This window comes from Diaporthe amygdali (assembly GCF_026229845.1).
Source record: "Diaporthe amygdali strain CAA958 chromosome Unknown NODE_31_length_594919_cov_65_084759, whole genome shotgun sequence".
Classification (NCBI taxonomy): Eukaryota; Fungi; Ascomycota; class Sordariomycetes; order Diaporthales; family Diaporthaceae; genus Diaporthe; species Diaporthe amygdali.
In genome coordinates this window covers 243,629-258,886 of record NW_026517051.1, presented here as the reverse complement: position 1 = coordinate 258,886, position 15,258 = coordinate 243,629, and the positions used below count along the sequence as shown (strand labels likewise).

The following is a 15,258-nucleotide window of genomic DNA, read 5'->3' as shown; positions in this document are numbered from 1 at the left end:
AGCGCCACACAAATGCTTTGATGTAATATCGAGCTTCACCCCATGGAATACTGAGTCAGGTGGCTGGTTTGTGCACGCAGGCAGCAGCGGCTACGATGGTCAACCTCCGGATTCTGAGACCATGTCCTTGCAGGCCAGACAGACTCGTGGTTCACGGCTCTGACATTCGGTGTTACTAAATCTATAATTCTAAAGAGGGATGATATTGCATTCACTTGGCATTCTTGAATATCCGATGCCCCGTTATGAATAATTATGAGTTATGAGATGCCACGACATTAGGATGTTTGTCTTCCACTCAATCGGCCTAGCTTGCTTTATCAATCCTCGGTCGGCTGTTCCCCTGCAAGTAGCGTCTCTTGGATTCGCTGAGATGGCAGCCAGCGTTCAGCCGGTATAAGCCACCAAGATACAATGGCAAAAATGGTAACGATACCCATGATAACAGGGGCATAGTTGAGTGTGGCAGCCTCAACTGGGAAGACGTAAGGCGAGAAAAGCACAGCCACAACCCATCCGTTCCACAGGACAGCAATAGCCTGAAATGGCTTGCTCAGACGGCCCAGGCTCCAGGCGGGTTTGGGGAATTGCTTGGGCGTCAAGAAGAGCCGACCAAGGCATATCAACCCGTAGGCTGCGGCTGAGGGGACACCTGCCGCCGAGACGAGTGAGGTGAAGGCCACTGATGATGGGAGGATCGTGCAGGTGATTAGTGAGGACACTCCCCAGACGACTAAGACAGCATTCCGAGGCTGCCCATCGACAACCTGGGCGACCCAGGGTGACCAGGGCAAAACGCCGTCGCGAGCTACTGCAAACACCAAGCGAGATGCTGCAAGAATGGCAATGGCGGTGTTCTACGTCTTTGAATTAGCTTCGGCTTCTCCAACATTTTTTGCACGTTGATTTGACTCACAAACCATAACGCAACTGTGCAGACAATGTTCATGAAGATGTGTCCACCCTGGCCCAGGATGACTGCATACAGAGGTACGAAGGGCTGTGCGCCACCAAAGGAGAAGAGCGTGTCTGCGTCAGGCTGGCGTACGATAACGTCAGAACATTTCTAAGTCACCTTCGAGGCAAGATGTAGTTGACTTACGACGCAGAATAAGAACAGAATGACAACGATGAAACCTCCGATCCCGCTGGTCACTGTGCTCCAGAAGATCCCGCGGGCTGCTGCGATGCTTGCGTTCTTCGTCTCCTCAGCGACATGGCCCGAAGCGTCGAATCCGATGAGGATTCCGGCCGTAGCAAGGTACGACAGACACCAGTTCCATCCTACCGGGGCACCTGTCCCGTTGTAGGTTGTCATGAATGCATCGTGGGCGGATCGGAAGCCATAAATGCTGCTGCTCGTCGCAACAGGCAGCCAGATCATGTTCAAGACGAAGTCTAGGAGGACGGAAGCTGTTGATAGGTAGAATATCCACTTGAAGTAACGTGCTATTACGGTTAGCTTGGCGTAGTTAAACAGAGAACTTCAGGTAACCTACGTGGCAATAGGTTCCAGATGGCTGCCAATGCCAACATGACTTCCGTCGTAATCCATTGGACAGCTCTAAACTTGATACTTGAGGTATCAGATGGAAAATCGAGATTGAACACAACAATTTCCTTAATAACCGTTAGCCACCATAGACAATAGCATTGACTTATTGATCCAGGGTTGTACTCACCGACAATATATAGTTCACGGCGGACTGCGTGTTGCCTGCTGTACGTCAGCAAGCAGTCTTAACTGTGTTGGCAACATAGATCTGACATACTCGCACAGAAAGTTGTCCATGCTGTCGTGCTCCACCATGCAACGATGAACCCAAAGAGCCGGCCAAACCGAGGTCCTCCAGCTTCAGCCGCCCACAGATAAATCGACCCGGCGAGAGGGAGTGAGGAGCAAATCTCCGCAATGACGGCTGCTGTAATAAAGGTGAAGACACAAGTTACGAGGAAACTCGTCCTGTTGATTCATGAGCATCGTTATCGGTCACTTTAGGGACGTGATAAGGAGTGATACCAATAAGCAAGATTTCCGCCGGCAGCAATGCCAGTGGAAAATGTCACGCGAACACCGCCAATGAAATATAGCGCAGCTGTCTTGTGTTAGCTGCTAGAAGCTTAGTAGCATTTTGGCTCTTCCTACCAAATGTTGTCGCGAAATTGTGGAACGTGTTGAAGGTTCTGTGCAGGACCTGAAGGTGTGAGTTGGTTGACTCATTCACCGCGGGAAAGCGTATTTGCTCACTGGTTTGTAGCCCAAGTTTTCCTGCGGGATCTAACGTCAGCCCGTCAATGATCAAAACATCACATCGCCAGCTGCGAGCGGCCTACCAAGACTTGCGCGTCCTTCGATGACTCCTGTTCTGGATCTCCCTTGAAGATGGTCGCGTTCTTCTGGACGCTTGCATCTTCGCGATTCGTGGCCATGGTGGCTGTCAATATTCCGCTGCTCGCGTATTGACGTTGTAAAGTCCAAGTCGAGCTGAGCAACGACGCGACAGCAAGAGCATGCCGAAGATGGAGCCGGCGACGACGTCTTATAGCTAGCTGGTCAAATTGTTCAGGGGACAGTTCAAAATCCTGTCTAGTGTGTCGGACTGAATTCCAGGTGTGGAAAGGCTTGACGGGTTCTAGTAGGAACATGTCTGTCACGCAATTAGCGCAAGTAAAACGCAATGCGCCGGCTACACAGCTCGCTCGAATAAAGTGGAGCTGCACCAATTCTTAAAGAGAAGAGACACCGAAGCCGGTCATTTGATCCCCATTTTGCATGTTCTAGATTATCAAGGTCATATGTGCTAGTTGAACTGCTTTTGCAGTTGGAAAGGGATCATAAACATCATCTTTTGTTCCCTAGGGACAATTAAAACTTTACCTTCAATCCAATGTCCATCATTATTTTCGCAGCCTTTGGTGTGTTGTGCCTGGCAACGTTAGCAATTGTGAAGGTGCGTTACAATTCCGAATAAATTGAATAGAAGGCAGTTTTTTTGCTGATGAATCGAAGGCCATCACTCGGGCACATGCATCGTCGTTGTCACAAATTCCCAACGCAGGCTGGGGTGCAGCCTATTCGCGCCTGCTATGGGCTTTCAGCAAAGAGTATCGGGGCGTCATCACCATAGAGCTCCCAAAAATCCATGAAAAGCTTGGTCAGTTCTCATAAACTCCGGTAAAAGTTGTTTAAAGATGGCAAAAGTCTGACGAGGACGGTGACAGGTCCCTTGGTGCGAATAGGACCCAACGAGGTCTCCTTCTACTCGATAGACATATATGACACGATACATAAGGTCAACAGTGGTTTCGCCAAGGATCCTCGTAATTATGGGGAGTTTGTCCAAGATGGGCATCCTGCCCTCTTCTCCATCACGCATGTGATCCCCTATAAGCCTCTAGGTTGGTGTCTACTACAATCAGCTGATGCGTGACAGCGACCTGGAAGAGCACTCAAAACGCCGAAGAATTCTTGGTCAGCTCTTCAGTCGCAGCAACATCGCGAAGCTTGAAGGATTGATGCTCCACCATGTCAACGTATTCGTCGAAGCAATTAGCCGAAAGTGTGGTCCTGTTGATGTTGGACCGGCTTGTCGTGCCCTGGAAGCTGATATTATATGTATGAGCTTGGCCATCACCCCGAAATTACGAAGTCTTCGTGCTCATTTTCAAACTCACAGCTGAATTCTCTTTCGGTGAAGCCGTCAACGCTGTCGTCGCTTGGTCTAAAGGAGGCGAGTTGGCGATTGTGGCCAACAATGATAAGAAGGCGACTTTCATGCCTTTGGTAAGTTCTCTCAAACAAACGACCGTACAGACTTGTTGACAGTTGCAGCTTATGAACTTCCCAGCTCTATATGAAGTCTGGACGCGTATAGAAGATTTCTTTTGTCGTATTAGTGGATCAAGAGTGTCGTATAAGGAAGGCCTTCAGCAGTACGATGAGGTCGGTGGCCCCCTTTGCAGTGTTGAAGCACCAGTAGCTCATGGTCGAACAGTGGACTCTCAAGGCGTGGGCCAGAAACAAAGACCCTGACAAGAAGTCGCCTTTTCCAAACCTTATTAAGGTCATGATTGCAGCAGGCGTTCCGACCCAGACTGCGTTGTCCGAAGCGAAAGAGAACCTTGGCCCAGGAACAGATACAACCTCTGCCTCCTTGGCGCACGTCCTCTATGCCCTCTCAAAGAATCCAGTATACCAACAAAAGTTGTATAAGGACCTCTTCGACCGAGGATTTCCCACAGATATGAGCTCCCTGGAAAACATCCCACGCCTTCGTGCTTGTGTGAAGGAAGGAATTCGCTGGGCTGGCGCAGCAGCAGCTATGCTGCCTCGTGTTGTCCCGCATGGCGGCGTCGAGCTGTGTGGGAAGCTAATTCCTGAAGGCGTGAGTCTCCCACATATGGAATCCTTCTCAAATTGAATTTTGTGTTGTTCTTGAAATCTCACACAATTATCATCATTTCAGACAGTCTTGACCTCGTCGCCAATTTGGTACCTCAGAGACAAATATGCGTACCCGAACCCGGAGTTGTTCAACCCATACCGCTGGATCAATGACAGTGGCACAACCAGCTCGGACAATGCTATTCGGGACAAATTCTACGTACCATTTTCCAAAGGGGCCAATGTTTGCATCGGAAATCAGTGAGTTTCTGAATCTGTGGATCTTGCATGAGTGACATGTTGCTGACCTGCCGTCATTTCAGCTTTTCGTATTACGAGATTTATCTCGGCTTGGCAAAGACACTTGAGAGGTTCAAGCTTGTGCACGTGGAGGAGGCTACAATATCCACACAATTAGCAGGAGTGAGTAGCCCAGACTGGCAACCCGTACAGCTGCCCATGAGGAAAGAGTGGGTCGCTGCCGTCTTGACAGACCCCCTGCTCGTGGAACTCATCCCAAGGGATGCCAAAGAAGATGATCTCAGTTGGTGAGAACAGGGATTTCGTGTAAAGTTTTAAGGAAAGGGGAGAGGGGATTTCCAGAGGGCGAAAAAAATAAAAAAGACCTGGGTTGACTGGCTTTGGAATTAAATCACGTGTCGTGTTTGAATAGACGGACTTGAGATGTGAGCCTCAAGTATCACACATCTGGCCGCCATCAGCATCAAAATTTTGTGTGCATGATGAACAGGCAAGATATCATGCGAGACACGAGATCGAACCTTTATCAAATCCTCTTCGAAATGCCGAAAAGAAGTGATTTGTTGACTCCAAGGTATAGCCATCGGGAAGTTCCTAGCGAGGACTCCTCTATCGTGGTTTGCGTCAGCTAAAATAGGGAGAAATACTGGGTATTCAGAAAGGTCTCGAGGCGGCATGACCTATTTTTGAGTGAGGAAAAGCGGGAGCACTTAATGTCAAGAATCAATAGACATGAAATTTGCAGCCCAATGAATATGGGTGCGAAATTCCTATTTGATTGTTAGCATGCCCATGGACTCTTCACCGATGCATTGCCCCACGACGAACGAGGAATGACTTCGTGGACCAATTGCGAATTAATGAGTGAGCATAGCAGTTACAGTCACACAACAGGGCCAATAAGCCATACGGCGCAGAACCATGTCAATATACTCAGAACAAGTCCGTGTGTGGCTATGAAAATAGACCCGTCGTTGGGGGCAATATGTTTCCTTGGATAAAATATATTTCGCCCTTGTCCGCACATTCTGAAATCAGTAGTCGGCGGCATTCACATGCTCAGTAGTTGACATCATCAGGGTATTCGCCTTAATTGAAGGTTCAATTGAAGTTTTTGTCCATCATGACACACCCAAGCACAAAAAAGAGCTCTTCAACCCAAAAGATTTTGGTCCCTGGATGGTCGTCTAGAGAACCTTTCAGGATTTAGAATCGCACCTGGCAGGCTCGTGCCTTCCACCTGGAGTCATGTGAGTTGCTCCTAGAGTAATTGGGCAGCGGCCGGCCTTCTTTGGAGTCACTTTATCGGCAATAATTAATTGCGAGAAAAGACTTGATTTAAAAAATTGAAGATAATTGATATATTTATAAGACCCTTCCCTCTCTTCCCCCTGACAGGTGTCTCCATTCTTTACCCAGAGTTTACTCAACAGACCACAAGTGAAAACAAGAAAGTCCACTAGTGAGAACATCAAATTGTCTTCCACTCGACTGAACCATTCCTCATCTACGACATCAGTCTACTATATCCAACTCTCTACTACATCCCACACACGGTCTATCTATACCCCCTCAGAGTTTTATTAGCACTTACATCTGTTCCAACAGACTCCTGGCTTGGATACATTCAGCCCCACAGGGTATCATTCATCCACGAACTACCTACCAGACCTGTACGCCGATACAAACATACACACACACTACGAACACACACACCCACAAGACACACATTTACATCAAAGACAACATGTATTCGGCTATTCAAGGCTCCGCCAGCTCCTCAACTCGGCTGGATGCCGAACATCTGCCCGTGGAACTTGGGTGTCTCATTCTTGAACAACTTAGCAGTCACCGTGACTTGCTTTCCATGATCGAAGCCTATCCCGAGTGGGTTATGTCGCTATGGCAGAGCTACCCCCAACAGCTGTTCCCACGAGCCTTGGACAACATGTTCAATGAGCTTGATGGCTTTTGCCACCACGACGCTCTTGTCGCTTTCCACGTACGAAGAATCAGAAGGGAGTACGCGGAGTGGATGAGGCCGCGGCATGAGACTCAAGATGACAGGGATGAACTTGAGCGCATGTTCCGTAAGATCCTGAATCTGGAATGCGACGATCACATGCTGGCTCTCGAACCCAGCCTCACCACAATACTGGATTTTGGCGACCTTGTTAGGGACGTTAACTCCTTGACTGATCGATACTCAAATGACGCCTGGGCAAGAATCCACGACATCGCCCAAAAGACTGGAACACATTCATCGTCCGCGAGCCCCAGCAACCAACCCGACATCCAACTCAACGCAGAGGAAAGGGCCTGTTTCCAGCTCAACTTCCTCGATGTGGAAATCTACCTACTTACAAAATTCTGGACCAATGACGAAGGCGAGCGCTACATCTTCAACATGGGTCCTGACATCGAGCATATTATCCCCCACTCTGAGGCCGATGTGAGGGAAGAATTCGATTCGTGCCTACGCTACATCTTCGACGCCTACAGAACTTATCTAAAGGAGACAGCGAGGGCTCTGGGGCTACCCGAGCTTCCCACCAGAGACGACTGCGCATGGGTCCGCGACTGGCACGAAGACTACGAATACGATTATCCAGACTATCCAGTGCAAGCCACACGGGATACATCCACGATATTTGCTCAACGTTCCATATCGGAAGAACAAAGGTTCCTGCTATGGCTTTGCGAGTTCGGCATCGGCCCCCTTGTGAAAGCGCACGGGGCGGAATCTGGAGAGCGCCGCGACGAGCTCCTGCGGCATTTCGGTCTCCAAAAAATCTGGGACACGGTGGAACTGCGCCACAGGTTTTACCGCTACGATGCATGCGTCGACCATCCGCACCCCAGTCCCGGACGTGAGCCAATCCGCAACCCTCGGAACAGACATCCCATCATGAACCTTTACGGACGAGACCGCCATCAGAGATACGCACGCCGCTCATCATCCTGGGCGTGCGCCTCGGCATTCCTCGAATGGAGCCATGCGCCTGGAAAGCGTTTCTCAACAAGAGACGACATCGTGCTCAACGAGCGGGGCCGCTGGATTACAATGTCGGACACGGACAAGGGAGCGACAGACTGGAACCCCTTCAAGCTCAAGAGCATACTAAACAATAACAGTGGCGTGCCACACGGCCATCCATACATGTTTGACGAGGACAAATATCAATTCAGGTCGTTGCCAAGCCGAATTCACCTCGTATTACCATAAGAAACATCGGAGGGGTATCGGACGGGAGGGATGGGAGATTGATGGCACTAAGGCAATCATTAGGGTGGAATGGGTTTTTAAAAAATGGAAACCGAAATCTGCCGCGGGGGGGGGGGGGTTGCGGGCTATATGTACAGTCATTGCATGTGTGTCGGAGCGATGGACTATTCTGGGATATAAGAACTCAAGAAACGGATCTACTGGGGGCGATGAGAACAGACGCCAGGGATTTGCCGAGATTGGATAATGCAAAATACTCATCGCATTGAGCGAAAATGATTCTGTGCCACGTCTTGGTGAATTGATTGTTTGTAGAGCTTGTGAGGCGGTCTGCCTGTTGGTTACCTTACGAGCCAATTCAGAAGTCCCGAAACTATTGCTGCTTGAAAACGTAAGTAGATTATTTAAGCAACGTCGTATCGCTTTATATGCAGAGTCTCATAATACCGCTTTACACGTCAAAGCTAAAGCAAATTCACGGTTGAGCCAACCTAGACTTCATACACTCTTTTACACTATCGTCTGCACACTGCTCATCAGACACCATGGGAAATAAAGGCCTTACTGTTTACATTATCCGCGGCCTCAAAGTTCGCGTCCAATCAAGTTCTCGACAATTCCTTTGACAGCAATGGTTGCGATAACACCTACGGCTGTGCACCTCTCCATGGAAACAACCCCGACAAGGCTTCAACGCGCTTGCATTCACAGCTCAGTGGTAACAATACAAGAACCCGATTATCTATAACGGCAAATCTAAGCAATAATCAAAGTAGATTTGGCTATATAGCCTGGGCGTAAGAAGCGGTTTACTCGCAAAGGCAGATCCTGCCTAAGGAAAACCTGCCTACAGAGCCTCCTATGGGATGTGATTCTCTAAGGGAGGAGATTTTATCATCCAAAACAAGCGACGACATGAAGTGCGAGGCATCTGGCCATGGAAAGACGGGGATCCTCATTGTTGTTAGTGACGATAGGAACTACATTCCACCGACGATCCAGCGAAGAATATTGGTATCAAAGTGTCCCCTCTTTTGAATTTTTCCAATGCTAAATATCGCAGAGCCCCATCATCCTTGTGACCAGTGCGAAACCATAGTTGAGGGCTTCATGGATCGAGGAAAACATCGCCCATCTGAGCACGGGTCAGAGGAGGGATTGAGCCCGCTTCCAGACAATGAATAGCTATGCAAGACATCTGAGCGCTTCAGACGTTTTGAAATGAGGTCCTGTGAACAGTATGATCGATGCAGAATATGTGCGAAGGTAATCATAACATAATGGGGGAAGTCGGCGTTAAGATCGTTCCCTTGAGGTGCCAAAGTCCCTGGTAACACTACTCTATTTGATGTGGTTAGTCATGTCTCGCAGTCTTAACAATTCTTCTCTTGCTTTACTAAGGTCTCGGACCCGAGTCCGGCGCCACCGCCCCGGGACCCACTTATACCGAAGATTGGTCGGCCGCTATGTAGCGAATGTATGAAGTCATAAGCTGTGCTCCATGGAAAAGATTGTGACGACACCGTGACATGTCATAGACAACGTTCGGCTGGGGACCAAACATCAAAACGCCTTTTCGCTCACTACTAAATCCTGCTTTTGGTCTGATCAGTTCAATTGTCTTTCTCAATCCGAGAATGAATAGTCCTCCTCAGACAAACTACGACTCTGACATTCTACACCCGTTTTCACCCTACGCTTGGTTTTAAACTATTTTGTCATCTTCCTACCACGTCCAGACTTCGCCTGATCCTCTTTCAATTTCGCAACCTCAAATCACGCAGCTCTCACAATGGCAACCCAACGAGTCTTCCAGCTCAGCGGCACCTGCAATAATTATCCCTGGGGCAAGAAGGGGAAGCAGTCACTGGCCGCTCAGCTGTGCGCAAGAACGCCAGGCACCGACTTTAAAATCGAAGATGAGAAGTTCTACTCCGAGATGTGGTTCGGTGACTACCCGGACTTTCCAGCTCGCGTGCTTGAGACGGACGAGCTGCTCGCGGACGTGCTGAAGAAGGATCAGCAGACTCTCCTCGGAAAGAAGGTCGTGGAGACGATGGATGCGCAGCTGCCATTCCTACCAAAAGTAAGACGATTTCGATGCCAGAGAAGTTTGAACAGAAACGGCTAGGCTCACTATGTGACATGCAGATTTTATCAATAGCAAAGGCTCTCCCGCTCCAGCTGCATCCAAACAAAGATCTAGCAACCAAGCTGCACAAGCAAGATCCAGACCAGTTTACGGACCCCAACCACAAGCCAGAGATTGCAGTCGCCCTGTCAACATTCGAGGTCTTCGCAGGATTTAAGCCTCTCTCAGAGATCCAACCCCTCTTCACTCTCTCCGCCTTGAGCTCTTACTCACCCGCTGCGCCAAAGGAGCGCTGGGATAACGACACCCTGCGCGAGGTCACTCGCAACCTCCTCAAGGCGGACGAGGCCACGGCCAAGACGATCGAGAGCGACCTCCTGCACACGCCGCGGTCGGAACTCCAAAATGTCAAGGCCGACTACATCCTTGACCTGCTCCCGCGTCTGCAGGGCCAGTACGGGCCCGGCGACGCCGGCTCGATTGTCGCGCTGACGTGCATGAACTTCCTAACGTTCCAGCCGCTGGACGCTATTTACATCCCTGCCGACGGCATCCACGCCTACTTGTCAGGCAACATTGTCGAGTGCATGGCGCGGTCGAATAATGTTCTCAACGTGGGGTTCTGCCCGCCCGCGGATAAGAATAATATCGACATGTTTGCGAACACCCTCACTTTCAAGTCTCACAGCAAGGAGGATGTGGTTCTCCCCAAGCAGAAGAGTGAAAGAAGCAAGACTGGCAAGACCGAGGTGTATAAGCCACCTCTGAGCGAGTTTGACATGATTATTTCTGGACTGAGGGCTGGGGAGAGTGATGAGCTCAAGGCTAGCGAAGGGCCGGGTGTTTTGCTTGTTACGCAGGGTACTGGAAAGATGGGCGCGGACGGAAAGGAGTTCGAGTTGAAGGAAGGGTATATCTACTACGTTGCTCCAGGCGTGGACCTCAAGTGGGAGACGGAGAGTGGAATGCAGATATTCATGGCTGCTGTGTGATTTCTCGAAGCATGAGGTAGCAACACCGATCCAATTTATCGTTTCCAATCTTGAGAACACTCGCACGTTCATTTGGCCGTGTTTAGCCTTGCCCATGACGCATTGAACCGAGAACGCACAAAACAACCCATAGAACTTGGTCGCTCGATTAAGGGATAGGAAAGGAAGAAAAAGGTGGTGATAATCCAGCTCGTATCGCGACACTTTCTTACAAGTATTTTTTTCAAAATCAGGCTACTCGATCGCCAATCTCTAAAATGCTGACTTTTCCTTAAGCGGTCTTCGTCGTGTCAGGCTTGAACCAGGCCTTGGGCCCAAACCACGTTCCCTTGACGAAGCTGTTCCAGTACACGCTGGGGAAGAAATCTTTCTTGAGGTGGTAGAATACCCGTCGAGGAACGTCCTGGCTGCCGATACCGGGAACCTTGGCGAAGGTCTCATCGGGGACACCGCCGTACTTGAACTCACAGAGCATGAGCTCGTTGTGGCCAGTCAGCAGTGGGCAAGAGGCGTAGCCAGTATAGCCGGACTTAAGCTCCTCGCCACGAATGGTGGACAGCAGGTTGTCGACCAGGACGGGAGCTTGAGAGCTAATGGCGGCCGCGGTCTTGGAATTTGGCAGTGATGAGGCGTCGCCGATTGAAAAGACATTGGCGTACTTGTTGTGCTTGGTCGTGCTCTTGTCAACGTCGACCCATCCAGCAGAGTCGGCTGTCAATTGCCAGGGTCAGTATTGTTTATGCAATGAGAAGTGGAAGCGCTTGAGCATTCAAGGATGACTTACCCAGAGGTGACTTAGCCACCCAGTCGAAGGGCTTCTGAGGAGGAACGACGTGCAAAAATCCGAACTCCTTCTGCACCTCCTTGCCATCTTCGGCGAGGTTCTTGAAAGTGGCGACCTTGTTTGCAGCATCCACGCTGACCAGGTTGTGCTGGAAAAGTCCCTCGACGCGGCGCTTCAAACGGAGTTCCTCCAGAGCCTTGGAGTACTTTGGCACAGCGAACATTCCTGGGCCGCCGGTGGCAAAGTAAGGCAGAATCTCCTTCCTAACTCCGTCCCTCTCCCACTGCGACAGAGCCATCCACAAGATCTTCTGTGGCGCACCGGCGCACTTGATGACGCCAGCCGGCTGAGTGAAAACTGCGTTTCCCTTCTTGAAGTCCTGGATGTTCTTCCATACCTGCTCCACAGTCTTCTCAGAGTAAATGGAGCTCACTTGGCTGCCTGAATCTTGCAGAGCCTCGGGGAGGCCCTTGATCCCGGAGAAGTTGACCTCAAGGCCAGGAGCCACAACCAGATAGTCGTATGAGACCTCGACACCGTCGGCCGTCTTGAGCTCGTTGTTCTCTGGGTCGAACTTGGAGACCTGGAGAGGGTAATGTGTGACGCCAGATGGGATGAGGCTCGACAGGGGTCGGCTCATGTCGCTCAGAGGCTTGAGGCCAGAGCCAACAAGGGTCCATCCGGGCTGGTAGTGGTGGTTCTTGGCCGGGTCGAGGATGGCGATGTCGTCCTTTTGGAACTGTTTCGAGCGCATCAACTGGGCAGCGACGGTCACACCGGCTGTACCGCCACCGACAACTACCACACGATGGTGAGGCTTAGGTGGTATCGAAGTAACGGTGGCGTAGGTTCTGGGTGACGACGCCTTCAGGCCCTTCGCAGACGCGCGAGCAGCCCTAACCCCCAGTGCTCCAGCCATTTTTTGCGCGATAGGAAAGAAATCTGACAGGTGCTAATTAAATGAATGAGTTTAGAGTCAAAGATATATTGGTAAAGTAGTGCCCTGTATGGCGTAATAGTGTCGCAGCAAGGCGGTGGTTGAGGTATGAGAGAATCTGTGTGTGAGGAAATTGTGAAGAGTGCTTGCGAAAGGCTCAGCTCTATTCTCTCACTCGCAAATCTAAGCAGGGGCTATGGCGTGATCGGCTGTCGGCGGCGTTTTCGATAGAATAGCCGACGTGGTGCCACTGTCCTAACCCTAGACCGCGAATTCGGGGGGAGGGTTCCTCCTATCCAACGTCACTTTTGAACAAACAGTGACTTTCTTGCACGTAGAATGAAGACAAAACTATCATCACGTGACGCTTGAGACTGGAGAAAAGTGTTTGCACAACCTACTTGCTTTCCCAATCTAAAAAATAGGCGGGATTGATTGGTATCTTCGCTTGCGTTGAGCCGGCTTGGCTTAGCTGCCAACCTTGGTAGAAGCCATCTCGCTTCCACTAAGTCGACCACTATGAATAATCAAGTTCGTCACAGTCCATGCCGACGCTATTGATGGCCGGCCTCTTTTACCTCGCAAGAAATATTTCTGCTTAAGGCTTTGACGTCTTTTATTCAAGATATTCTGGTTGCTGTCTACCAACGCAATACATCCCCCTCCCTCCCTTGTGAACGCCGGAAGACCTTTTAGACATCCCGGTGCCAGGCCGTAGCGGCTTAATCTCGGCAGGTGACTGAGACCTCAGCTCAATGCAATAGAAAATCTCTTATGCCAAATCAAGCCACTTTGCAAACAGGAAGAAGTGTAGCCGTCAAGAACACAAAAGCGCTCTGAAGAGTAGTAGCTCTCAAGTCACCGTTGAAATTGGCAACATATCCCTGACACCACGGCAAGTATGGTTTGGCTTTGCTATCTTTTATTCTCTTCTTCAATGTTTCACAAAAAGTCTACAGCAGGTATGATTTCAAGATATGACCGCCGTATGAGTGTCTGAGATTCAATACCAGAGGACGCAGTGCGTTTGAATCTCTGGGACTGTAATCCATCGAGCCTCACTCACCGATGGCGGCCATCTGAGCGCGGTTGACGTGGATGTCGGGGTCCTATTTAGTCCACAACAATACATTCGAGGGCATGGGAGATAGAAGGCTCACTTTAAGGCTGTCAGTCGGTATTGTACCGCAGAAATGGGAGCCCAAAATGAGCCCGATACCAGGAGCAACAAGTCGACACATCATTGTTATCTGGACGCCTGCCCGAATATACTTGTACAACAGCCACACTTTCTCGTCCATGGCTGCCGGAACAGCGCAATTTGAGCTGCAAAACGTATTGCTGGCGCGACTTGGGCAGCTATGGAATTACCCCTAACTATCCGGCCCAGAAATTACTGGATCACTCAAGCGATAGGTTCTAACGACTCTGACGCGGCGTTCATCGTTCAGGTCATACAAAATCATCATCTCGTTCCAAATCCGCTGACCTGTCTTGATACCTCCTGATGTCGTACCCATCCCCGCATACCCCTATTGTACGATACGCGTTAGCAAGTTATACAGACTTCTGCGTTGCGACGAACTCTGACGTTGCGCACGCACACGTTCGTGTACAGGCAACTTTTCTCAAAATGGCAGTGCAGACGCACCTCTGGGAAGTCCTTCCGAGCGGTGAAGGTCACCTCAGCGTGAAGAACGCAACAGCTGTCGTCCAAGGTGATCTGCTTCGGAGCGACGTTCTCGTCCATGCCGTTTAGTCGCTGCGTGGAAAAGAATTTGACGTTCTCCTCCCGTCCCTGGATGACCTGGAGCTTACCCAAGCGTACCTCAAGATCCGGTGCCCAGAAATCGGATGCTTTGCCAAAGTTGTTGCTGCTAAAGAAGCCAATGTAGCTTCTGACGTCGTCCTTGGTTCGGAATGATGATCCGGACCCGGCTACTGCGCTGCCGCCGACGGCGACATCAACTACTTGTGCCTTTCTCAGCAGCTTGGTGGCTCCAGGCTCAAGGTGGACAACTCGTCCTCTTTCGTCGAGGTGGTAGAACACAATCATGATGACATCTGGGCCAGTTCCCTCGGACACAGGGCCCCATCCGAAAAAGTCGTCCATCTCTACATCCTTCTTCCCTCTAAACTCCGCTCGTGCTTGCACGATGACGAGTCCCCCATCACGTTCGAATATGATCTTCTGTGGAACGAGAGTCTCTGATGCTATCTGGTGATGTCCTTTGGCCCACTGATGATAGCCGCTTAAAGTCTTAGGGCCGGGAATGAGGGGAATGTCGATCTGAATAATGCCCGAGATTCAGCAACTTAAAGAGATGAATACTGTGGGCATTCCTAGACGAGTCGTCGCTATTTCAACCGCCGTAGAGGGCTTATGGGCACTCGTACTCACATTAATATCGGGATGGTAATACTGAAAATACGTGTCAAACTCGTCGGCGCTAAAGGCTGCAAGGTACGCCTCAACGTCTGGCTTGGATTTAAAGCCCTTCAGTCCAACAGTTGGATATATTTGATTCGCCATGGTAGCTCAACTGATAATTGGTGCAGCGATATCCACTTCAAACATAGAA

The 15,258-nt window shown here is 50.2% G+C and overlaps 6 protein-coding genes across 6 annotated transcripts; 3 read left to right on the top strand and 3 right to left on the bottom strand.

Annotated features, from left to right (window-relative positions):
* Positions 1–320: 320 nt before the first annotated feature.
* On the bottom strand, positions 321–2,430 carry J7T55_000326 (amino acid transporter; the record flags this gene model as incomplete). The annotated part of the gene is made up of 10 exons (XM_053132433.1): positions 321–857; positions 917–1,039; positions 1,103–1,449; positions 1,500–1,620; positions 1,683–1,717; positions 1,773–1,963; positions 2,021–2,096; positions 2,147–2,195; positions 2,249–2,278; positions 2,335–2,430. The coding sequence occupies 10 exons, from the start codon at positions 2,428–2,430 to the stop codon at positions 321–323; spliced, it is 1,605 nt and encodes a 534-aa protein (XP_052989564.1).
* A 458-nt stretch (positions 2,431–2,888) lies between these two features.
* Positions 2,889–4,936, top strand: J7T55_000325 (uncharacterized protein; the record flags this gene model as incomplete). The annotated part of the gene is made up of 8 exons (XM_053132432.1): positions 2,889–2,951; positions 3,011–3,155; positions 3,241–3,334; positions 3,435–3,565; positions 3,651–3,784; positions 3,996–4,385; positions 4,467–4,645; positions 4,708–4,936. 8 exons carry the CDS (start codon positions 2,889–2,891, stop codon positions 4,934–4,936), a joined length of 1,365 nt encoding a protein of 454 aa, XP_052989563.1.
* A 1,456-nt stretch (positions 4,937–6,392) lies between these two features.
* Positions 6,393–7,871, top strand: J7T55_000324 (uncharacterized protein; the record flags this gene model as incomplete). Its single annotated transcript, XM_053132431.1, has 1 exon — positions 6,393–7,871. The coding sequence occupies one exon, from the start codon at positions 6,393–6,395 to the stop codon at positions 7,869–7,871; it is 1,479 nt and encodes a 492-aa protein (XP_052989562.1).
* A 1,792-nt stretch (positions 7,872–9,663) lies between these two features.
* On the top strand, positions 9,664–10,955 carry J7T55_000323 (mannose-6-phosphate isomerase; the record flags this gene model as incomplete). The annotated part of the gene is made up of 2 exons (XM_053132429.1): positions 9,664–9,957; positions 10,023–10,955. 2 exons carry the CDS (start codon positions 9,664–9,666, stop codon positions 10,953–10,955), a joined length of 1,227 nt encoding a protein of 408 aa, XP_052989561.1.
* A 271-nt stretch (positions 10,956–11,226) lies between these two features.
* Positions 11,227–12,658, bottom strand: J7T55_000322 (uncharacterized protein; the record flags this gene model as incomplete). The annotated part of the gene is made up of 2 exons (XM_053132428.1): positions 11,227–11,666; positions 11,740–12,658. 2 exons carry the CDS (start codon positions 12,656–12,658, stop codon positions 11,227–11,229), a joined length of 1,359 nt encoding a protein of 452 aa, XP_052989560.1.
* A 1,076-nt stretch (positions 12,659–13,734) lies between these two features.
* On the bottom strand, positions 13,735–15,209 carry J7T55_000321 (uncharacterized protein; the record flags this gene model as incomplete). Its single annotated transcript, XM_053132427.1, has 5 exons — positions 13,735–13,785; positions 13,837–13,979; positions 14,166–14,208; positions 14,328–14,966; positions 15,078–15,209. 5 exons carry the CDS (start codon positions 15,207–15,209, stop codon positions 13,735–13,737), a joined length of 1,008 nt encoding a protein of 335 aa, XP_052989559.1.
* Positions 15,210–15,258: the final 49 nt, after the last annotated feature.